The 24181-nt window shown below is 46.8% G+C and overlaps 1 protein-coding gene across 2 annotated transcripts; it reads right to left on the minus strand.

Annotated features, from left to right (window-relative positions):
- Window positions 1-353: 353 nt before the first annotated feature.
- Window positions 354-23815, minus strand: kif14 (kinesin family member 14). Of its 2 annotated transcripts, XM_079739985.1 has the most exons (29): window positions 22337-23815; window positions 21896-22150; window positions 21534-21621; window positions 20881-20976; window positions 20716-20768; window positions 20551-20581; window positions 20276-20383; window positions 19620-19736; window positions 19091-19209; window positions 18486-18658; window positions 16778-16925; window positions 16276-16339; window positions 15324-15508; window positions 14963-15065; window positions 14521-14678; window positions 14113-14260; window positions 13658-13789; window positions 12224-12356; window positions 11816-11909; window positions 11196-11337; window positions 10570-10694; window positions 8819-8919; window positions 8163-8393; window positions 7572-7759; window positions 6012-6164; window positions 4708-4830; window positions 4292-4366; window positions 2163-2310; window positions 354-1383 (listed from the first exon to the last, which is right to left on the minus strand). In XM_079739985.1, exons 1-29 carry the CDS (start codon window positions 23491-23493, stop codon window positions 1010-1012), a joined length of 5022 nt encoding a protein of 1673 aa, XP_079596111.1. In that variant the 5' UTR covers window positions 23494-23815; the 3' UTR covers window positions 354-1009. The 2 variants fall into 2 exon arrangements, with proteins under 2 accessions (XP_079596111.1, XP_079596112.1); XM_079739986.1 differs by lacking the exons at window positions 21534-21621; window positions 22337-23815 and having other exon boundaries at window positions 21896-22007.
- Window positions 23816-24181: the final 366 nt, after the last annotated feature.

Raw genomic sequence — 24181 nt, forward strand, 5'->3', positions numbered from 1 at the left:
AGGAGGCGGCGGAGGAACCAAAGGTGGGAGTCTCCTCTTCACAGGGCGATGGGCCAGCTGTAATACTGGTACTGGAACATGTGACACCATGCATCTTTATCTCCTTCACTGGCTGGACTGTGCTTTGCCAATTATCACGGAAAATGCAGTGCTTTTTTCCCAGTTGGTGATTATATTGCTTTGGAATAATAATTAAAATAATTATAATAATAGTCAGACATATCAGCGGTTGATTGAATAACACTGTGCAAAGCAAACAAAGTGAAATAATACAAAACAATCACTACAAATATTGGGTAAACCTTTACAATTTACGGTTCAAATGGTTACAATCTTTTGAAATCGCAAGCTTGTCCCATATCAATACTTGAAATGCTGCAAAATACATACAAAGTTGATATCAAAGTAAACAGAGGAAGAAAATAAAAAGAATTGTGCAAGTTTAAGATATCCAAGAATCCAAGCAATCCTGAGTGCCAACTGTGATATACAAAGATAAAGGTTGCTGAATTACAATAGTTGCCAATCCACCAATATTTGTTCATGAATAACATATTTACCTTCTCACACAATGACCATTAATAAATCTACCATGAACACTGGCCATTCATTTTTCTTTTTATACACTGCGTACATGACAGTTTAGGCCTAAATTGGAGCCTTTATAGTACAAATTTGGATAGACTTAAGAAGGAACAATAGAGCATAGAACATCAGCATAGAGGCATGATCTGGTCGAGCCTTCCTGGGCAGTGGGGAACAAGTGTTTCCAATGTCTTTTCCTGTTTCAACGGTACCTATAGTTTCGGTCAATTTGCCCAGAAAACTGGTATACAATGGAGACGGCCCAAAACCTTAACAGTACTAATAAGAGACTCAAAGCGAGGACATTTTCAACAAAAAGCAGATAGCAATGTGAAACAAGTGAAAACAAGCTGTGACGAACCACAAACGCACAGATACACAGCCCTAAGAGGGGCGGAATCAAGCTCTACAGAACACCTGTCAATCACACCCAGTGAGGACTGCGATTGGACGAGACATCGGAGGCAAGGGAGCACAGCACTTTAGCAGCTGCCTTGTTCTGGAAGGAACCATCTTTGGACACATCCAAGTCGTCGTTGCCGGCGTTGTAGGAGCCGGTGGCGTTGGAGCCAGCGGACTGCCTGCCTTCTGCCCCCTGCTGGTCGGAGGTGGTGGTGGTCAGGGCGTGTATGGCGGCCTGGAGCTCTTCACGTGTGGTCGAGAGCCTCCGCGGGCAGGGCAGGTCGGGGTCGACGGAGGCCACCGCCTCGGAGTGGCCGCGGACGAGGTCACCAACGGCCCGGGCCGAAGAGCTGATGGCCGCGCTACTGGTGGTCAGGTCGGACTCCCGGCCTTTACCTGGGGGGGGGGGTCAGGGAAGTGTAGGCCATGATTTACTGTGGAGTCGTTTAGCCAACATTCAGACATTGAATTCAGACACAGGTCCACTGGGACTGGTGAGAGGTTTGGCGTCTCGCTGAAGGACGTCCTATAGGTTAGGCTGTGGACATTGGGGATTAACCCAGTATCTTTCAACTGTGAGTCGAAAAGCCAAGGCACTTCACTGCTCAGTTTATAAAAAAGCCTTGCATTCAAGTAAAAATATTAGATTTTATCAAGCATATGATGTCTTAAGATGAATGTGGTCTCATGTTCTCTTCTGTGACAGAAAGATTTCCCTCATCGCTACAAAAGCACATCTACACTTTCATAATACTATAAAATATTTCCACATAGCTATATAAAGCACATCTTCACTTCCCATAACAATATATAATGATACCATTCAGCCATTATAAAGGTCATCTACACTTTCATAATACTATAAAATGCGACTATAAAGCTGTAATAAAGGACATTTACACTTCCCATAACACTATATAATGTTACTATACAGCTATTATAAAGCTCATCTACACTTCTCACAATACTATAAAATGTGACTATAAAGGTGTAATAAAGCACATTACACTTCCATCATACTATAAAATATGAATACATAGCTATATAAAGCACATCTACACTTCCCATTATACTAGCTCATCTTACAACAAGGTACCTTTAAATAAACATGGTTCTATTGTAATATGTTGTGATGCTCCAATGCTTTGAGGCCCTGTCTCTGCAGATGGCTTTACCTCTCAGGGTGTCGGCCAGGCAGGTGTGGAGTACTGCGATGGCCCTGTTGAGCTGGAACAGCATGGTAGCCACGGCCCTCAGCTTCTGGAGCAGAGACACCTGGGCCTCGTCTTCATCATCAACTCTGTCAGGGCCGGACTCCCTCTCCTACGCACGCACGCACGCACACACACACACACACTTATCTATCTGAAAAACATCTGCACTCTTATTCACGGTTCCATCCACTCTTCACTTGGTGGAGTCTCCCTCTGGAACACCAGGGACTGTGACTGCCGTTGATCCTCGCGCCTTTATTTCTCAGAAGGCCTTCCAGCACTCTTCTTCAACTTTAAGGCATTGCAGTGAGGTGTTGGGTGTACATAAATCCATGTGTGCCGCGTGGTAGCTGGTGTCAGTCGAAAACCCCTGAATGTTTGTTGATGAGCACGGCTTTCCTACGATAGACACCAAATAGCTTCCATTCGCATGCAGAACGGCAGAGGGTAATGTGGATCTCAGATGGCTTGGCAAATTAATCTCCGAGTCTCAGATATGGGTGTGGATATCATTGCTATGTCATTACAAAGATTGAGCTGCGGTCAGACCATATTATGCTGCCAGGCCTGACAGTTTCACAGATAATCGTTCTCTTCAATAACACTGAAACACCAACGCGTTTATTTCATTTTAAAAAGAAAAAAAGGAATGATATAAACATGAAGCCTTTTTTCACCACTCATTCATAGTGTATGAATTCACTTGGAAGAAAGACGATTTTTTTCTTCTTCTTCTTCTGTTGGCTGCTGAGAGGCCTCCCTAGACCCCTTGCCCGACAGTTGTTAAACTCGGCAATAATTCACTTTAAACACTGCCTTTCGTTGAACAATGCAAGGCATTGTGGACAGAGAAATCCCCCCCCTTCTTTCCTCCCAATACACAACAGAATAGAACCGAACCGAACTGAAAAACAAAAAGTGGCCAATTTGTGTGGCTAAGATAAGAGCTAACAAGCGCCGTTGGCGCTGAGTGATGCGATTCCATTCAACTCCATTCGTTTCCATAACGATCGCCCAGGGACGGACGGAGGGCAGATAAGCTCCCATGGTGCTCTTTGGTTTTTTATAGAAGCAATAAAAAGGCAGTTGAGCGACATCTTTAACAGGCGGCGGTTAGGGCAGCAGGCTTTTAATCTGTGACACATGAAGACCCTTTTTCACGCCGTTTTTTATTCTTCCAAGGAGCATCTGCTCGGCAACTGGGACCGGGTTTTCAGGTCACTGGAGGGGGAAACCCCGTTCCCGGTAGCTGCCAAGTACAAAACTCTCAGTCCTTTTTAACGCCGGCCAAGGCCTCGGCTCCATTACAGCAAATTTGGAGCTCAAGTATGTTCCTCACTGGGTGCCGTCTTCCCGTTCCCAATATACAAATTGGCTCACCGCTATAAACATTTCAGCCGCCGCTACCCCCGAGCTTCAAAAAGATGACACTCGTTTCAGACCTTGGTTGCTAGACTGTGTTCTTTTTTTTTCACGAATGCGGTTGACTGAGAGCTGTCTTTATGTCTTATAATCATTTTTGTTTTCGACCACAGAATATCCCAGAGAGCGTACGTATCAAAACTCGAAGGAGCCTGGAGGAGTTTACAGCGGGGGTTGAACAAAAATGATTAAGTGTTGTGTGTTTTTGTTGTCAAAGCTCTTTAGAATATGAAACATTCATTAGTTGTGCGGTTGTGGCCGAGTAGGCTTTGGGGGCATCCAATGTTATTATGCCTAGCAACTCAATGAGGCAGGGTTTGGGGGCAGGATAGACTAGCGGTAAGGTTGTTTTGGCCAAGCCGAAAAGGTTTAAAGTCTACCTGTGTCAGGGACTTACCCTAACCCTTGGGCAACCTCCTCTGCCTGACGTGCTCTTTAGTGACATGAACCACATATTTCATTACGAATAAAAATCACTGTTCATATTACTTAAAATGAACGAGCAACATTTCTTTATCCAAACCCCTAGATCTAAAATGTACGGCCCGCAGAACATGTAGTATTCTCTATACAGTGACAGGGCTGTCTGACATCAGTGTTCATCTTGAAGCAAAGTTCATCTTGAAGTAAGCAAGATGCCAACCACTCGTTTTATGGTTGTTTCTTACCGTCCTGTGGCAGTGGATGTAGGTCTGTAGGGAACAGGACAGGTCTACTGCCTTGGATTTTAGACTCTGTAGGGCCTGCGAACAAAACAACAGTTAAGGCTGGCAGACAAATGTGGCTTTATAGTCCTTCTTAAAAGACCCAGAATATCCAGGGGAAATAGAGAGAGTGATCTATAGGTAGTGTACGTACACGTCACTTTTCTTATTTTAACGTGAAACCATTTATCTACACAACCCTTTGTTAAAATACAAATAAGATGATACTTTTAATTTATCCAAATGACATAGTGTTTAACATTATTAACATTATTGTATTCCATTTTCTATCCAATAGCCTCGTAACAAAGTGAATGGAAGAATGATTAAAGATAATAAAACAAATTTCTTATTAATTGCATGATGATGTGATTTCTTACCGGGGTCCTTGGATATGCCAGCTGTGCATCCCTCAGCATTTCCTTTGTAATGTGAAGCCCCGCCTCCAACAGGGACCCTACTCCCTTATTGGTCCCCTCCAAGAGACACATGGAGGTGGAAGACTGTAATGTAGTGCAGAAGTAATTTGGGGATTATTAACCACATTTCCATGGCAGTTTGCTGAACAGTTAGAACTGTTAGGAAAAATACAAAATGTTATGTTATTTTAATAATCCCCTTCAGGGAAATTGTGTTGTAATTTACTCCAAGCTTAACGCACATGGCATACGACTCCCTGTGCCCTGGTCTTACAATCAGGACCGCAAAAATTAACAACAGAAGGTATTTGTTGATAGATTTAGACGTTTTCTTCTGCAATATTCAGCGAGATAAACAAAACCAGACAAATAAGACACATTATGTGCAACTGAAAACAAATGGGTAATTCTTGTCATCCAAAGTACAAAATGAGTGGTCTATTAAACTACCAGTAGCATTAACTATTGCTTATTTTGTGCAATGTGAGCAAAAGTCGAGTTCACCACAAACACACACTTAAAATGCCTGTTTGCCTTAGAGTCAGAAAAATAAATAAACGCAACCTCCGCGGGATTAACGCATGCGTAATTTATAATATCAAGCAAAGAAGGAGGGCTGGTCCTGACAAATTATGAAGCAGCCTCTAGTGCTAAGACCGACATAGATAAACCCCCCCATTCCCCAGCCTCGTTGATCAGAGGGCATGATTAGTAGCCCCTCCAGCCCCACAAACACCATGCCGGCTGTCTTCACTATTGTGTGTGTGTGTGTGTGTGTGTGTGTGTGTGTGTGTGTGTGTGTGTGTGTGTGTGTGTGTGTGTGTGTGTGTGTGTGTGTGTGTGTGTGTGTGTGTGTGTGTGTGTGTGTGTCCATGTGTCTATGTCTGTGTTTGTGTTCATGTGTGTCCTTGTGTGTGTGTGTGTGTGTCCATGTGTCTATGTCTGTGTTCATGTGTGTCCTTGTGTGTGTCCGCGCGTATTTCTCCGTGTGTCTATGTCTGTGTTTGTGTTCATGTGTGTATCTGTGTCCTTGTGTGTGTCCATGTGTGTGTGTGTATGTCCATGTCTCCATGTTAGTGTGTGTGTGTGTGTGTGTGTGTCTGTGTGCGTGCGTCTGTGTGCGTGTGCCTCTCTGTGTGTGTGTGTGTGTCTGTGTGCGTGCGTGCGTGCGTGCGTGCGTGCGTGCGTGCGTGCGTGCGTGCGTGCGTGCGTGCGTGTGCGCGCGTGCGTTGGTGTGTCTCTGTGTGTGTCTATGTGCTTGCTACCTTGCCGATGGCCCGGGCGCCGGGCTCGTGGGCGCCAAGTGGCTCACCGGTCAACGCGGCCAGGTGACCCACGCTTCTCAACGCCACGTCCAGACACTGAGAGCTCTTCCTGTGGGCCTCCGTCACCATGGACGAGATCTCAGACTCACAGCCCTGGAGGGTGGAGTGGGGGGGGGGGGATATAAATAATGAATAAATAATTGAATAACAGAATTCTCTTGTTAAATATTTTTTACATGGCGTGCACAAACGCGAAAAACCCGGTTGAACTCAGAGCAGATTAAATTAAAACGGATCAATATGAGGAAAGCAACAAAGTGGTTCCCATTGATTACAGGGGGGTCGGTAACTAAGTGGAACCGCGGACGCGACGGGTCCAGGAGGGAGGGAGAGAGAGGACCGAAGAAAAACATGGGGCCGTGTTTAGACGGCGGGGCCTGGAGGGAATTTCGGATTCACGCTTCCATATATTCATGTTGTGTTCACACGACTCAAGGTTGAGAATTCCCCCTGCTTTCCCATTTCCATACACACGGCTAAAACAGCTCACAGCAAAGACCCATCAATCAATGCCCTGCATTTTGATGAGCCATCCACGCGTCAAACGCAAACAAAATTGATAATCACTTATTTTTTCTCTTTTTTTTTCAATCCACATATTGCACCATGCAGCGATTATTTTGTTAGGAGCACAGACAAAAACAATAACAGTGCATCTTTGACTTCCAATATTTTGACTGATAATTAGGACATGACATAAATGTTAAATAATGATTTATTAAGACATTGAAATCATCATATATGCCATCTATATCTTTCCTTACCTGCTGCACCTGGGGAACATATTGATTTGTTATTCTACCGACTGTACCGCCTTAAACTGAGCTTGAAACACGTTATCTTTCGAGGAAAGTTAAGTTTGTGTCGACACCCGAGAACTGGAATAAAGTAACTGTGTTCACATTTTGGTGTGAATCTCGCTGTGCTGTTAAGTTAAGAGCAATCACCTGTTAGGCTAACAGCTATGTTATCTATCGTTTGTTGGAGCCAATGCATAATATGTATGCTCCAATTAAGATTGTCAATTTTTGAAAAACGTGTAATTGAACTTAAACAGACACTCTCCATTGCGTCGAACAGCCTTTGTGCTGATATATAGCATTTGAAACGAGGCAATTTTGCACCGAAAGGGAAGGAAGTGACGGATGGAAGTCTGAGCGAGTGCTTCCTCGCATAAAAAAGGAGAGCTAGCTTAAGCCAGTTCTTAGCATCGCGTTGGCTGCCGAGAAATGGACCCATTGCACACATCAAGAGCCCTCCAGGGCTCCCACAGGCTGCCGTGCACTTAGGGCTGTGGAGAATGTACATTAATTACATATATAAATAAACATAAGGAACATAAGCTATAGGCCTGTACATCTACTCCTTTTCGAAGGGATTTCCCCTCTTCCTCGAACTTAACACAGAACCGACCTCGCAAAAGAAAGCGTCTTCCTCCATCCAAATGAACTCTACCGCGAACGAAGAGACGGGAAGGCGTGGCTCTGGGGTTAGCCCTACCTGGATGAGCAGCTGGAGGAAGCCTCCCATCCTCTTGACCTGACACCGGAGCTCCTCGGCGGCGGAGTACAGGGCCCGGGCAGCGGGCCGCGTGCTGGCCAGCCAGTGGCGGGTGAGGAAGACCGCCCGCTCCACCGCCGACGTAGCGACCACCAACTGGCCCTGGGCCTCCGGGCGGCAGGCGAACACTGCAGGGGGGGAGAGAGAGGGGGGGAGGGTGGGTGAGACCAGAGACAGGAGGATCCCATCGGGAGAGACGGACCAACACTGGAGGAAAGGGGGAGGGAGGAGCGCTCATGGAGAGAGAGAGTGAAAGAGACGCACTCTTTTGATTGTTGAGCGGGGACCAAAATACGGCAAGGTGAACAAGACAGTGAAGTCAGATAGAAACCAGGAGGAGTGAACAAACACCTGCAACTCATGTAAGTGGGGAAACATTAGGGGGCCTTGATCATAACTAACATACATGCTGCATCATCCTGTAGAAACATACATTTCGAAAAACTTCTGTTGACAAATCCCCATCTCGCTTCACGTAATTGAAAAACAATGGGTTAATAATCCTAAAAGGTGTGTTTCCAAGGCCCACACCGTTCTCCTGGCTGTCGTCGTCCAGGCCGTCGTACAGGTCAGACACCGTACGGACCACCGTGTAGACCAGCTGAAGGTCGCGGATCAGCCGGTCCGCCATGCTCTCCTCCGGGCCCCCGTAGCCCCGCAGCACCGACAGGCTCTGGCCAATCAGCTCCTTGCAGATGCCGGGGAGGGCGGAGCTCGAGGCGCTCGGACGGGTGGACGGGGGTTGAGCCACGCCCATCAGCCCTGGGACGGACGGGGAGGAGAAAGGGTCAGACACGTGCCTTTCGGTGGGAGGAGAACCCCTAACCCCTGGCAGTTTTGAATCTTCTTATAAAACGGTTGCTCGACAGCGGTCTCAACACGAGTTAAAGAATTTCCCCCCCCCCCCCGAAATAAATAAAGTAATCTTATTATGGATCCATGGGTCTCAAACGGTACTTTCTCAATTATGGTATTACGGGTCCCACTGGCAATGGTCTGGTTAAGACTTGTAAATGTTTCACCCTCGTCTTCAACGTTCATCTCCTAATGAGGCAACGCTCGTGATGAATTCAGAGCTAAACGCTGCTCTGAAACTGAGTGGGGCTAGGGTTTCAATTTTAAAAGATATTTGGATAAAACCGTCGTTTAGAATGACGGGCATGAGAGTCAGACGGAGGGGGGTTTACCGGTGGACGTAGAAGAGGCACCGAGGAGGCTCTGGATGGGGTGGACCCTGATCTCGTACAGTCGCCCTGAGATCCTCCTGCTCTTCAGCAGGCTGCGGCTCCTGGTAAAGTGGACAGAACCAGGGGTCAGAACCATGAAGAATGGCCGCTGGGTCGGAGCCTTGTAAACACTGGAAATATAACCCTCGGCCACATCGTGGAGTTAAATTGGTGAAATGTCTCCCGCTAGACTACAACTGGGGTGGTCGATGGTGACATTTCTCCCACCGATTGTCATCTGGAGGAGTTATCGGTGAAATGTCTCCCACTAGACTACACATTTAAGCAAAATGATAAGAAATAATAATTAATAATAAAAGGTAAAAAAATCCTATTGCCCTCAAGATCCCTATAGCTATTCCACGTACAGGCTATCCAAATGTTGTTGAGAAATTCATGCAAATCTCAAAAAAGGTATTTCTTGTAGTTGGCCGTATGTGTTCATAGTTCAACTTCTCAGCTTCGCCTTAATTTGCTTCGGAAAACAAGGAATTATGAAATGTAAATGGGAGCATAGAATATGTGTGTCAGAAATACCATCGGTGACCCCAGTGGTGTAGGAACTATGGCCCGATACACCCAATATTTTTCCACAGGGAGGTCTAATTAGTAAGCAAATAGACCGTAGCAAGTTAACTTGACGTCGTCGGGTAAACACGGTCTAGTATAGAGCGCAAGCCAGCGGCGGCTTATTGGAAGCAGAGAGAAAAGGGAGGTGAAGGAGGTACAGAGAGCTCGCTGCCATGTTGCCCTTGGCCAGTCCTACCACTGGCACCATTAGGAGCTCATAAACATGCCTGACAAGAAAAATAAGAATGTGAGAGGAAAACATTGTGGGTGCCGCCTGATGTTTGGACCACGATTGTAGAAGGAATTGTACAGTACAGTAAGAAATACTGGAACTTTGGCTGGCCCCCCTTCTCTTTCAGTTCCCCTGCCTTTAAAAACCATAAGAAAAGCTTCAAACAGCCCAGGGAGGAATGATCTTCAAATAGCCCCTTCTTCTCAGCTTGTCAGGGGGTGAGAGGGAGGAAAGAGAGAAGCTTAGGATGTGTTAAACATCTGCACATCTGACGGGGTGAAAATCACACTGGCAGTGGAAACATAAACAGAGGACAGCTCTGAGAAAATAAAGTCGCCCGCAAGAAGCGCTTCAACAAAGGCCGCCCTTCCACGTTCCATTCAAAAAGCGCGCAGAACTTTCCATATTTCCATCGTTTTGCTTGACAGATTGTTCATACGGGAGTGCCGCGCGCCAGGAGCCAGTTAACACAGAGCATCATGGGCATCGACGTAGGGCCGTAAACCACGAGTGCTTTCATGACGTCTGACAACAGGTTGTCCGAGCAGTTACGCTCAACGTTTGATTTAAACGCCAGGAGGTAAAATCACTTCTTTATTTAGGGGGGGGATTGGATGAAAATCAACCAGATGCGGTTGAATCCGGTGTGGAGGCAGGGAGGAGGTCTGCCAGCGCAGGTTCGATGCGATCTCCATCGTTCTCTTTGTCTAAAAGAAAGCAGGGTCAAAGCACCCTGGAGCAAGGCACTAGAGAGACCACTTTCTCACGGGCGCTCTTGAAAGTCACTCGGGGATAAGAACAAGAGTTAAAGCGTTTATAAAAGGTAATCTAAATGTAGATGCTCTGGGCGGGACAGAAGGACGGCAGGACGGAGGGATGGATGGCGGGCTGGAGGTGAGGCGATAATTACCTGCGCCGCGAGAAGGAGGCCGAAGAGGAGGTGGTGGAGGAGGAGGAGGAGGAGGCAGACAGATCCTGCTCCCACTCATCATCGGGATCGTAAAAAACTTCATCATCCTTGGAGGCGGCTTCCCCCTGGGGAGGGTAAAATATCGCTGACTACGCCGACCCTCGCGTTCTCCACTTAATGAGAAATACGCCGGAGACGAGGCATAGCTCTCCCCGCCGTCAACCACATAAACAAGCCATTTGGGCCTGTTTATGAGAGCATGGGCATGTTCTATGGCCCGGGTATTAGATTATATGTCGGTTTCTTTACATGCTGAATGGGGGAAACAAGACAGGTTGGAGGAATGCGTGGAGCGCTGGGTTGAGAGAATGACAGGCCGCAGGGGGGGAAGGGAAGAATAACAGTCCAGACGAAACCTTTGAAAGTCAATTATTTGCCTAGGTTTTTTGATTTCTAATTAACAATTAATTTAGTCCATCACTAATGCTACCTTTATAATAGTTTAGAAATTTCATATTCTGCAACTGATACATTAAGAAGGGTTGCCAACGCACACATTTAGAGAAATGTAACATTTTGAAGAGGAATCAAGACCAGAAATGCATTGAAACCGTTGTGTCCTCTACCTGCCCCAGCTCCCTCATGGAGGCCATGTTGTTCTGGAACTTCTCCAGGGTCCAGAAGGTGGAGATGCCCAGCTTGGTGTTCTGGACACGCACTTGCATGCCGTTCCCTTCCCTTGCGTTCTCCATCTCTGAGCTCTCGTGCCTGACAGCAAAGAAAACATTTAAAAGTCAAAGCTGAACGGTAATAAATCTCATACTGGTCGGTGATAGTTTACCGAATGCTGTTAGTCCGAGGGTCAGGGTGTTTTTTTCGTGGGTGCTCTGGGTTTGAATCGCAATGTCGAGAGCTTAATCGTAGACATAGCTCAGGAGGTAGAGTGGGTTGGCTTGTAACCAGAAGGTTGCTAGTTTGATCCCTGCCTCCTCCTAGCTGATTATCGAGGTGTCCCTGAGCATGACACCTAACCCTAACTACTCCCGACAAGCCTGGCTGGCGCCTTGCATGGTTGACTCCGCCGTCGGTGTGTGAATGTGTGCATGAATGGTCGGAGGCGTCCCTCCATAGAGAGATGGATCTGAATGCAATGTTAGGATCTAAAGAGAAAATAAATTGGCAAAATGACTACTACTAACAAAGTAGTAAGTAAAGATCTCTTGTGTGTGCGTCCGCTCGACACTACCTGCTGAAGCGCGTGTTTTTCTTCAGCTGGGTGCTGATTTTGTTGGCCTCCTCGATCATCAGGGAGAGCTTCATGGCGTCCCACTGCGGCGCCACTTTGACCCAAAGACACAGAGACACGTTACAATCTCTGAACGCGACGCCAGCGGACGAACGCCAGCAGGCACCGCAGCGCAGACGATTAGGGTCAAATAACAGCCAAAGGTGTTCCATGGGGAATAACTGATAAGAATGTCCTGTGCTTTCTGCTTAATCGCCATCTGGGATTTAAAAAAGCACATCTTATCTTAAAACATGTAACATCACAACGGACATGGATACACACACACATTGACATACACACACATGGACACACCCACCCCGGACATGGACACAGACAGACCAATGAGACCCCCCCCCCCATGCGTACCGGTCTTAGGGGTGCGGTTCTCCCTCAGGGCCATCCTCTTCTGAATCTCCTCCAGATCTCTGCTCAGCTTAACCTTCTCCGCCTCCAGCGCGTCCACAATCTTGGCCTGCCGCACACTGTGGTCCTCCAGCGCCTTGGGGTCCGGACACACAACGCACGCGTCAGAGATTCTGATCACCGCCCATGTCCGATGAGGAGGAGCTGGTCAGGGGCTGGTAAAGCCATTAAGATGGCAAAATTAACTTATGGCCGTTACTGGGGAAGCCCTACGGCGGGGAGGGCTTTTACACCTCGGATCGGATCATCACCGAATTAGCGGAGCTGACCTTGGTTTCACTTTCAAGGTTGCTCTTATCATTCGGGCCGTCTTACAAGCTGACCAGGAGGTCATTTTATTTAGCGTATTCTGTGAAAGGCGGTCAAATGGTGTGAATTGGCTCTATAATTGGAAAGGTTGACACACCATTAAAGAAAATCTTCTGTGTTTTGTTATTTATCCAAACATTAAAGATAACGGCCGCATGAGAACGTCTTTCCTTCTGCCTTTTCATTTCAGAGAAATTCCAATGGCGTGTGCTTTTTTGTTCAATTCCTAATTCAATTAACCCAAAATATTGTGGTTAACTATATGGTATACATCACTCACTCCCTCTATACTTTCCAAAAGGAAAAAAATAGGATTCCGACGCTGATCTCAGCGAATCGTGGCTAGAACTACATCATTCTAGATGACACATTTTTGAGACCAAACTTTTTTTTTTTCAGTACAGTGAGCATAGCTCTGGCTTAAAGATTATTAGTGTTTTGACTCCCAACCGAAAGGAGCTAGTTTTGATATCCCCTTGTCGAAACCACCGCAAGACCAAACGGTAAAAAATGACATGCATTTGACTAAATCTTAGAGGTGACATATTACACCACCAGGTGAGTTTGTGATTAGCCGTCACAAGCCGTTTTGAAAATCTGCCTCTTCTGACATCACAAGTGGGCGCGTCCACCTAGATGTACGCTGGATAGATCAGTCCTCCAGCCTACCCAGTGGACTGTAGCAAACGTTGCTCATCTATTCGTCCTACATCTAGGTGGACACGCCCACTTGTGATGTCAGAAGAGGCAGATTTTCAAAACGGCTTGTAACAGATAATCACACTCACACCTGGTGGTATAATATGTCACCTTTAAGAGGCTTTGGATCAAAGCATTCACTTTGTCCTGAAATGGACACTCCTGGACCCTCCAGTGTAACAGCTGGACACTCCTGGACCCTCCAGTGTAACAGCTGGACACTCCTGGACCCTCCAGTGTAACAGCTGGACACTCCTGGACCCTCCAGTGTAACAGCTGGACACTCCTGGACCCTCCAGTATAACAGCTGGACCCTCCTTGACCCTACAGTATAAGAGCCGGACCCTCCAGTATAAGAGCTGCCCTGACCTGGGCCTCAATGTGGAGGCGGAGCCTCTTCTCCTGCTCCAGGTGCTGCTTGGCCTGCCGCAGCTCTGCCATCTGATTGGCCACGCGCCTGTTGTCCTGTTCCTGGTTCTGCTTCCGCTGGGTCTCCTCCTCCTGAGAGTGTGTGGGGGGGGTGGGGGCAGTTGGAATGTTATGTTAGATATTGCGCAATATTTTAAATATTTTAAGATTGGTAATCTAATGTTTTGAATTATTAGTATTATTTCTCTTTTACTTTCTTCTTATCTTTTGAGGATTTTTGATTCAGATTGTGAAGTTGATGCAGATACATTTTATTTTGCAAAAAGCGAACATGACAACGTCGTGTCGAAATGAGACGTTTTGAAGTAGGCAGTATGTTATGCTTTGTAACCATTTTAAAACGAACTGGTTAAAGTTATTCTCAGGACCACTTGATCGTTTGGAGTGGGGTGTACCAGCTCTTCCTCCAGGGTGTGGATGCGGTCTTCGTAGCGGGCCCTCTGGTCAGAGAGCTCCTTCTGGGCCAGCTCCTTGGCCATCTGGATGGCCTGCATCATCTCCTGCTTGGCCTTCAGGTGGGCCTCCTCTATCTCCGCCTCCAGCCTGCAGGACACCCAGGCGAGAGGCGTTCAAAACGCGCGGGAATTCAGAGAACTGAGATTTGCAGATCATAATAATGAACTCGGATGGCACGTAAATAACTACAACTGCAGTAGGGTGGAAGGAGGGCAGTTGTCAATTGATACGGAACGTAAACAGTTCAAACAACCGATGACCAGGCCAAAACATGAAAAATTAAAAGCTGAAACACAATTTGATCACTGAAAACGTCCATAAGGCTAGTGTGTTAACGGTTGACTCACTGGGCTCTCTGGGCGGAAAGCAGCTCGTTCTTGGCGAACTCAAAGTCCTTCTGTCCGTCGCCGGAGCCCGTCCAGCACGACACTCGTTTCCCAGACTGCACCTCTGCGGGGTGGTTGAAGCGGAAGTAGTGGTCCCCGCCCAGAATCACACGGTCGCCCTGGCAACCACATGGGCAGGCAGACGAACGTGGTGAAGAAGAAGCCCAGCAAAACAGTAAAATGCTTGTTGCTGAATGTTTTGGAACCATTTTAAAAAAGAATGAAATGTTCAAATGAGTTCTATTTTTTTTATTCCTTGCTTTTAATTTATTCTCTTGTAATTAGCGGTTGCTCACCTTACATGAATGCATTTGGTAGTCAGCTCTCAATTGGACGTTTTTAACCTGTTTTCACCGTATTTTCCAGTAAATGTGTTTCCTATCGCCAGCGTCTCTGTACGTACGTGGTGGAGGACGGTGGCCGCGAAGATCAGGTTCCCGTTCACAAACGTCTTGGCGCTCTCCATCGGCGTGACGCTCACAGTTCCTCCCGCGTTCGAGATCACACTGGAAGAGCGGGAATAACAAAGAGTTATAAAAGGTTAAACAGAAAAAGGCAAAGTAAAAAAAAATAGCATAGCATTTTTTTTTTTTTTTACAAAAAGGTAAAACATGAACTTGAAAGAGAAGAAAAGGACCGGATTATAGCCATAATAGCAATAGGTGGGTGGAAAAAAAACACACAGTATAATAGGATAAAAGCACAACTGAAAACTAAAACAGCCTCTTCAAGCGAGCGCTCTTCTACCGGAGGGTCCGACTCACCAGTGGCGGTCGCCAATGAGAGCCCCCGACAGCTGGATGTCGTGGGGGGACTCGGACTTGAGCTTCCCCACCAGCGTCCGGCCCTCCCGGATCATGTAGAGCAGCATCTCCGACAGCTGGGGGTCCTCGTTCAGGTTCACCAGGTTGGGCAGGCGGTTGTCCACCTTGAAGGTCAAGCCGGCCCTCTGCCACCGACGCAGGAGAGAAAAGGTTGAGGGAGCGCCATTTTGCTTTCACCGCTGAATTTCTCCTTTGTTATTTATGTATGATGATGAGGTATCCTTTGGAGTCATTTATCAAACAGTGGTATCCAAAGCGACCGACACTGATTTCAGATACTTTCAGATTTCTTTTGAAAAAGTCAACATGAATACGAAATAGGAATAATAAAATGAATTGTTTTGAAGTATGCGGTTTTGAGTTTAAACAAAAGGGTGGTGTCCAAAGAGACCAACAGTGAATTCATATACATGAACAAGAGCAGGTAGGAGTTAGACTAAGTGCTTAAGGATGCCTACGATGAGGCTGGTGACAATGTATATCAAACCCAGTAGCTTTGGGCTGGGGGTTAAACACTCAAACGACTTTACTATGCTGTATCCTGTTCACTAGAGAAAATGCGCTGATGTGCTGCTGCAGGAAAAGGGACTACGGTCCTGGAAAGATGCCATCCGGAATGAATAAAATGTGTAAAATAGATCAGTGTGTTTGTATTCTTTGTAAACTATAGATGGCAATGATGGCGCATACAGTTCGGACTACAGGGCAGAACGTGGACATCAGAGTCTGATCCTGCCAGAAGGAACCCCCACGTCACAATGTTAGAGTGACATTAGGACAACAGCTTGGGGGGCCCTTCAGACGGTACTCCAGCTGTACCCCATAGAGAAGGGGGTATATTGGCTCTGTGGCGAGGTGTTTCCCGGTGTCAGGTCCTTGACGGCAGACTCACCTGCAGTTCTTTGGTTTCCTCTCGCTTCCGGATCTCTGCCTGCTCAAGCTTCTCTCTCCAGGCCCTGCGGCATCAGGGGGACAGTAGCGTGCTCAGTAACGGATCACTGAGACTAGAGACCAGTAACGCTGGTCTCACACATTACCATTATTAGCAGTAATATAGTAAGTATCATTTCGGCGCCATGATGTCTGTAAGGATATTGTGCTCCTCCTTATGCCAAAAATAGGATAAAGTTGGTCATGCAAGCTTATGAAAGAAAACAACCAGCCCAGACTTCCTCCCAGGACCCGGGGAACAGACTAGAAGGTAATTCAGGAACACAATGTCCCTCCTGTGTAAACACACTTTAAGCCTCACAGCAGACATTAAATGTGCATTGCTCAGTCGTTTTGTTGAAATGTGTACACAGCCTTCCTTGTGGTTTCTAATCCGCGCGATGCGTGATGGTTTTATGAACGACCGTCAATGAGTAACGGTGAAGCAACGGGTGAGCACTGACCGCTGGTTCTCCAGGTTCTCCCTCTCCCGCTGGGTGAGCTTGCTCTGCAGGCCGGCGATCTCCAGCTGGAAGAGACGCTCCCTCTCGGGTAGAACCCCCTGGGCGCTGGTCTGGGCGGCGCGGAGCTTCTCCACCTCCGCCTTCAGCTCTGCGGACGCAGACGGACACACACACACACACACACACACACACACACACACACACACACACACACACACACACACACACACACACACACACACACACACACACACATACACACACACACACACACACACACTAATTAACTTAAGGTGATTCTAGGTCTTAAAGCGGTCAGGAATGAAGACGGCTGTCGAGGATGAATATTAAGTGCAATCCCATGAGAAGAGTCAAATCCCATAAACATATCATGCTAAATAATTGAAAGGCGATCGCATCTTTAAAATTAAAAGCGTCGTACTGTAAAGATTTGCTGCATAAGTCATGAGTAATCGGATGAAGAGAAGTATAAATAATGTGTTACAAAAGCATCCATGAGGAAGTAGTACGACCAACTGAAGACATAAATTGACAAGTGAAATGGGCAAATTTGTTGAATTGGGAGTTTGATGAGTTTTATCGAACTTCAGCATAGAACGCTACATCAAGAGCTCCCCCTAGTGTTCACTAGGGGACATGGCCGTATAATCTGACTATGAAAAATAATACTTGCATGACAGTTAGCTGTCTTGTGCAGCCGACAGTGCATAAATATGGGCCAGAGGCAAGGTTAGGGCCAAGCTTTAATTGAAGTGGGAGGTGAATAAGGCAATGATGGATAGATAGGCCGACAGCGGGTTATGAGAGAGAGACAGCAAGAGGGGGGAGAGAGAGAGAGCGAGAGAGACTGACAGGGACAGAGTGAGGAGGGAGAATTATATACAAGCAGACAAAGACAAAGAGCTGAGAGGGGACATGCAATAAACAGGACAGAGATGGACAGACATGCAATAAAGTCAATATCACCCACTGGCGGTGGGGTAATTGGACTTTTTAATGCATGTGACCCAGTGATGAGGTGAGTTCAGCTGAAGTGCTGAACACAAACTACAGAGGGCTGCAGAAGTGTGAAAACTTTACAGGGTGAAAAGGGAAGAGCTGGGAAGTACAGCTTCAGAAGGCGTAGACAGCGCATGAAAAGGGTGACGTTTATGGTTTAGTTAGTAGCTATGTCCTCTCAAAAACCTTTAAGTGGTTAAATTGTAATTTCGACTAAGGTTTTAGCCAAAGTGAATAAAGGAGTATGGCAACAAAAATATCACGAGCGTTGCATAAAAAGATGGAAGGAGAAAAAGGCAAAGACAAAGAAAAAAAGAGACTAAGACAGGTAGACGCAGAAATTGCGGATTTTAACGCAGTACCTAACGTCTCGTATCTTCTAAGGAACCCTACAGTTCCAGCTGCCTCTTTTGAAAGGGACGCTACTCAACCAGGTGCGAGAATTCACTGAGTCAGTACAAGCCAGTCTTTTTCCACCCAGATGGATGATGGATAGACCCACTCCCTCTAAGTCCCTTCTCTGGTGGACGGTACCAAACGGATAGTGCTGGAGTTTGATTTATCCATCATGCATCTGGGTGGGGACTCCCACCTGTGATGTCATTAGTGGACCGATGACATTCAAATGGCTTCACACCTTCACCTTAAATACAGGCCCTTTTAACATCTTAATCCTGTGACCTCTGACCTCGGATGAGCTTGGCGTTGGTGTCCTCGTTGACCTTGGCCAGGTTGATGATGGTGCGGGCCTGCTGGGCGTAGCGCAGCGTGCTCAGGCTCTCGTCGACATTGGTGCCCGCTGGGCTCACCGTGGCGATCATGGCCGTCTTCGAGTTGCCACCCAGACTCTCCTTCAGCAGCCTGCCGGGTCAAAGGTCACAGTGAGACAGATGGCGGGGAATCGGGACGATTTGACGTTCAGACTTATTAAAAGAAAATACATTGAATGAGTTTAATTAAAGAATATCGTTAAATAGATACAAGTGGTTGATTAATGTTGTGACTTGCAAAAACAAAATGTGTATTCAAATGATTATTACAGAGATCTTTTAAAGTTGTTGTTTTTTGTTACAATGGTTTTGATGATTGTTATCGAACACAGATGAGGAGAAACCAAGCATTCGACCACTGGAATCACCACAGGGTAAAGCACCGGGCCACTGCATTCCTAACTTCTGATTGGCTGCCAATGTTGTCACTCAAATCACTTTCCCTTGACCAACCACGGCAAGGGACTTTAGAGTCAAACAACCCTTTCATACATCTCCGCCCTTGAAGAAGAGTTTCTCTCACCAGGTGAGGACCGACTCTCTATAGGGGATGAAGACCCTCTTCCTGTTCACCACCTGGTCAGCCAGGGCAGAGATCACCTTTCCCAGGGTCAGCAGGGACATGTTGATGCTTGCTCCCTCCTGGGAAAACAAAGAGCCATAGCAGGATCTTAGAGGAATCGTCTGACTATTGTTGATATGGTTATTCTTCTAAATACTTTAGAATAAATCACTTTTTTTACAATTAAGAGACACAGCAAATCAACCACATGCAATTATTTTTGTACACGGTAACTAGCACATATTATCTGAGAAAGGCAGACCTAGCTCACAAACTGAATTAATTGAATGAAAGGAATTCAATTATTTGCGTTCGTTGTTTATTTTATAAAATAATCCAACCCTAAAAACGTATGAAAGGAAACGTTGGAAAACGTAGGAAAAGAAATGCGTTATTCCCACAATTTTACTTTTTTGGATAATGTGAACGCCTCTGTCGTCTAAACTCCTTCAACCCTAGCTCTGGAATACGGTAGCGAGGAGAACCCTACCCTGAGACGCTCTCCACTGGTCTGGGCAGAGTTACACCTCTCACTGCCTGCCAGATCCACCAGGTTGATCCGGCTGGTGATGCGATGGTCGTGCTCCTCCTCTTCCACAAACTCTGTCTGCACACCAACAAATAATTGTGCAAAAAGAGGGCAGAACAGTCATGAAGGTGGCGAGACAACTGATGCAGACAAACAAAGATGCATCGCTAGAACGACTCGTAACCATTTCCGTAATGATTAGAGTTTGCCTGTCTTTTTTCTCAACATATTACAGATTATGTGACACATAAATATCTTCAATGCAAATAGAGAATGATTATCACAACACCAGCCACGTATTTATCATATTATTCAGAATGTGAATTCTGACATCCCATATCCCCCCTTACAATTATAACAACAGATTCATATAATACGCCAGTATGTAATCCTCTACACAAGAACACGTGCACACACACAGACACACACAAACACGTGACCTACAATAAGTACATTTGTCGAAGAAAGAGAAACAACAATATATTGCAGTCGGTACAGAAAGGATGTTCATAGAAACAATTGCTAGGTTAACCCATTCCCTGTATACCTCAAAGAAAGCTAGGATGAGATGCTACAAAATGCTATGTACTACTTTTAAGTGCCACACACACACACACCTTGGTCTGGGTCATGACCAGGGTGAAGACGGAGTGGGACCTGGAGCTCTTGTCGTTCATGCCGGTAGCCGCTGTGGCCCTCTGCTTGTTCCCCAACTCCAGCCATACCTGGAAAAGACAGACAGACAGACAGACAGACAGACAGACAGACAGACAGACAGACAGACACACACACAATTATGGATGGATAGAGGCATGGAGAGAGAAATAACATAAGGAAGGAAGGAAGAAATGCAGCAAGAACAACTCAAGAGAGTTGGGAGAGCGTCTCTTACCTGAATTTCGCTGAAGGAGCTCACCACATGCCTGGAGGAGAGAGATGGTGATGGTGATTCGGATGGTCACTTATGAATAGGGACGGTGTACTATAGTTCTGCATCGACTTTTAATAAATCCAATTAAATCATGTTGCATTGAATAAAAGGAGCGCTTGTCCTTACGTAGAGAGCTCGGCGACGTAGGGCCCGTGGACCGGGTGCTCTCGAACCCTCAACTGGAAAACATCCATCACAACAGTGACTGTCAGGAAGAGGCATCTTGGCAGGACTCGTTGCCAGAAATGTTGTTGCATTGGAGTGGCACTCTAAATTGTTCGTTGTACTTACAGGCAGCCTGTGGTTTTGGTTGTCTCTCGCCACCAGCAGGTCATGGATCTTCTCGTTGTACACCTCAAAGTAGCTCATCTCCAGGTGGCAGGACACCTGGAAACACAAGCAAATGCACAGACAAGAGCCTCGGATGAAAACATGTCGCCCAAGAAGCTACACTCAATAACATTTGCATTGAATAACCCAAATGTTGTTGTTTTTACTGCCTACTTGTCTTGTATGAATTGTCGAATGGTCGATGTGGGTCAAATGTGTAAACTTGTCCAAAACAAACAAATTGGATTCAATGTGGGCTGTTATTGTGAAAACATGATCCTCATTTACATTTCAGTGCATTCAGCAGACGCTTTTATCCCAAAGCGACTTACAAAGGTTCATACACACATTCACACACAGACGGCGGAGTCAACCACAGAAGTTGACAGCCAGCTCGTCGGGAGCAGGAAGGGTGAGACGCCTCGCTCAGGGACACCTCGACACTCTAGGAGGAGCCGGGGATCGAACCGGCAACCTTCCGGTTACAAACAAACCCACGCTTTCTCCTACAATACTATTAATAGATCATCTTTAGAACATCCCTGAACCTTAGCCAGAGGTCCAGAAGGGAGTCTGTCATATGAGGAAAGAGAGGTAGAAGAGAGACCGCACACCTGGTCCTTCTGGACGGAGGCCAGTCTGGCGAACAGCTCCTGGCAGAAGCGTGGGATCACCCCGGCTTCCTCTCCGAAGCCCATCATTCTGTGGCGTCATTCGAAATGGAAAAACGGTTTAAATACGTGCCGAAATGTTAAAAGTTGTGCAGGGTGAATATCAACAGAACATATGCCCACAGCGGGTGCCTCAAAGTACAACTGAAGGGGGAAGAAAATGATTTCCTGGTGAACTACATAACCAAACGTATTTCATTGCTCTTTACAGTTTTAGTTTTAGTTTAGTTTAGTCGTTCAAGACCATGCCCCAGGAGGACTTGTTTGCCCCACACTTTGTGTGTATTTACAGCTAAAGCACTCACGTGTACGACTTTCCAGAACCGGTTTGTCCATAGGCGAACAGGCAGGTGTTGAAGCCCTGGAAGGCCCGATCCAGCAGGGGTCTGGCCAGGGTCTGGTACACCGTCTGCTGGCTGGCAAAGCCGGGGTCCTCCACGTCAACGGAGCAGAAGGAGAAGTCGTAGATGAAGGAGTGGCTGTGCTTCGAGACCGGATGCTGGACGACTGTCTCCTGGTCCTTCATGAAGATGACCTGGAGTCTGTTCTCTGCTTTCTCTCTAAAACAAAACAACATTTTTACTTCAGCATTTTTTATGACAGTTTTGACCGTGTTTCTAAGGTGAATCAACGCAATACGACTCAAATGCGACATACAAATATGTTTGTTCTCTCGTCGGCTGTCAATTCCAACATTTAAGGTTAATGTAATGTCATGCGTAACGTAATGTAATGCGTGTACAAACCTGGCATTGAAAGGTCGCACACGCACTGCAACGGTCACCGCACTGTTCTCCATCTTCAGGGAGTCTCGTTGTTTCAGCACCTCGCTGGGGCGAACCAGGGGCTCAGCCGAGACACGTGTCGCTGGAGGGACCTCCGAAGGTGTGGAGCTCCCCTGGATGTGAGCCGCTTCGTCGTTGGAGGTCTTCCTCGCCTGTGCTGGGGGTAGGCTGGCGTTTGATTTGAACACACTTGAGGAGGTCTTGAGTCCTCTGGGTGTTGGAACAGGTTTCGTTTCCTCAGCTTGCGGTCTTCTCATCTTGGGCCTCTCCAAACTAGAACTTTTAACAGACACCGCTCTTGGGATTGGCTCTTTCACGGACAGCTTCTCGAACACGTTCTTCTTTGAAGCAATCCTCTCAAACGGCGTCTTCTTAGTCGGCGTTGAAAACATCTTCGCATGGTCTTCAGCTTTCCCTAGCTCCCCTAGTTGCCTCGTTGTGGGCGTTGGCGTCTTATTATGTGAAGTTTTCCCAGGTGCATCTGTGATCCTAACCGGTGTAGCTGCCGGTGCACTGGGTTCTTTGGCTTTAAACTTGGAAACGGTGTCCCTCATACTTGCGGTGCGGAGCGCACCCATCATCCCGGGGAACCTGCTGTTGGACTCCGACAGCACTTTGGTGGCTCCTGGTTCCCCGGTAGGGACGAGGCAGTGCCCCTCGGCGGCCCTGCTGGAGTCGGAGCAGACGGATCGGTCGATGACTACCGTCCTGGTCCTGCGCTGGAGGGTCAACCTCTTCTCCGGTGCGGGCGTCTGGGTCTTCTCCCCCGGTTCGCTCATCGCGGTGGTTTGCTCGGCGTTGTTCTCGGTGTTGTTGGTGTTGTTTGTTTTCCTCCTCTGCAGGGTGAGTCTGCCCCGGGTGGGTGTGGGGGTGTCTGCAGGGGTCGGAGGCCCGCCGCTCTTTGACAGCGCTGAGATCACATAGGTCCTGTTGATGCTCTTGTACACAGATCTGCTCTGGTCACACGTTGAGTTGACTGAGTCCGTGCTGAGGTGTGTGCTCAGCTGTGTGGTCTTCTGTTCCTTGATCAGGCGTTCCCTGGCCGGGGTTTTTGAGGAGGCTGATGACATGTGGTGGTCATAATACGTGGTGTGCTTCCTCCCTGAAAATAAAGACATGGCTGTTGGCTGCTAAAAATAGGTCAAATAGAAAAAACTAAAAGCCGAATTGGACTTAACTCAGCGGCGATCCAGGATCCATTGGTCTCCAGTAACTGTGTATAAGTAATTCTTTAGAGCTGGACACTTATTTTATATGGGCGTCATTATTGTAAGTCAATATTAACTGTACAACAATGATCTACAGTCACGAGTATCCATTAGATTATGCGAGTGAACCAACGGTGCATCAGCGTTGACTATCCACCATGAATAACAAACCAAAAAAAGTCAAGCGCTTTTAAAAAAGCCAGTTCGGTAATGAACTTAAATGAGTGACTTCCGTCTGTATAATGTCCAAACCAAAACAAAAGGAACGGCTGCAGCGTTGTTTACATGCTCGTCTACCCCACTTCCGCATTTGCCCGCTTCAATTTTAAACTTCGATGTCGTAAGCAAGCCGCCCGCTCATTGGCTGAATCCTCGGAGCATGTCCGGCTCCGATATACAGTACTCATGTACGGCCACTAGATGGCGATATATTCAAGGCTACCTTCTATGAGTCACGTTGACGTTCACTATTGATTTATTTTTATCATCCATGAGAGATGTTCAGAGACTTTCACATCCACCCGACGGACTAAAGCCTTTAAAAGCGTGAGGTGGGTCTACATTTGAATTATGTACAATGTAGAAAAGTCTAACCAAC

Source organism: Pollachius pollachius (genome assembly GCF_949987615.1).
Source record: "Pollachius pollachius genome assembly, chromosome: 7".
In the NCBI taxonomy this organism is placed as follows: domain Eukaryota; kingdom Metazoa; phylum Chordata; class Actinopteri; order Gadiformes; family Gadidae; genus Pollachius; species Pollachius pollachius.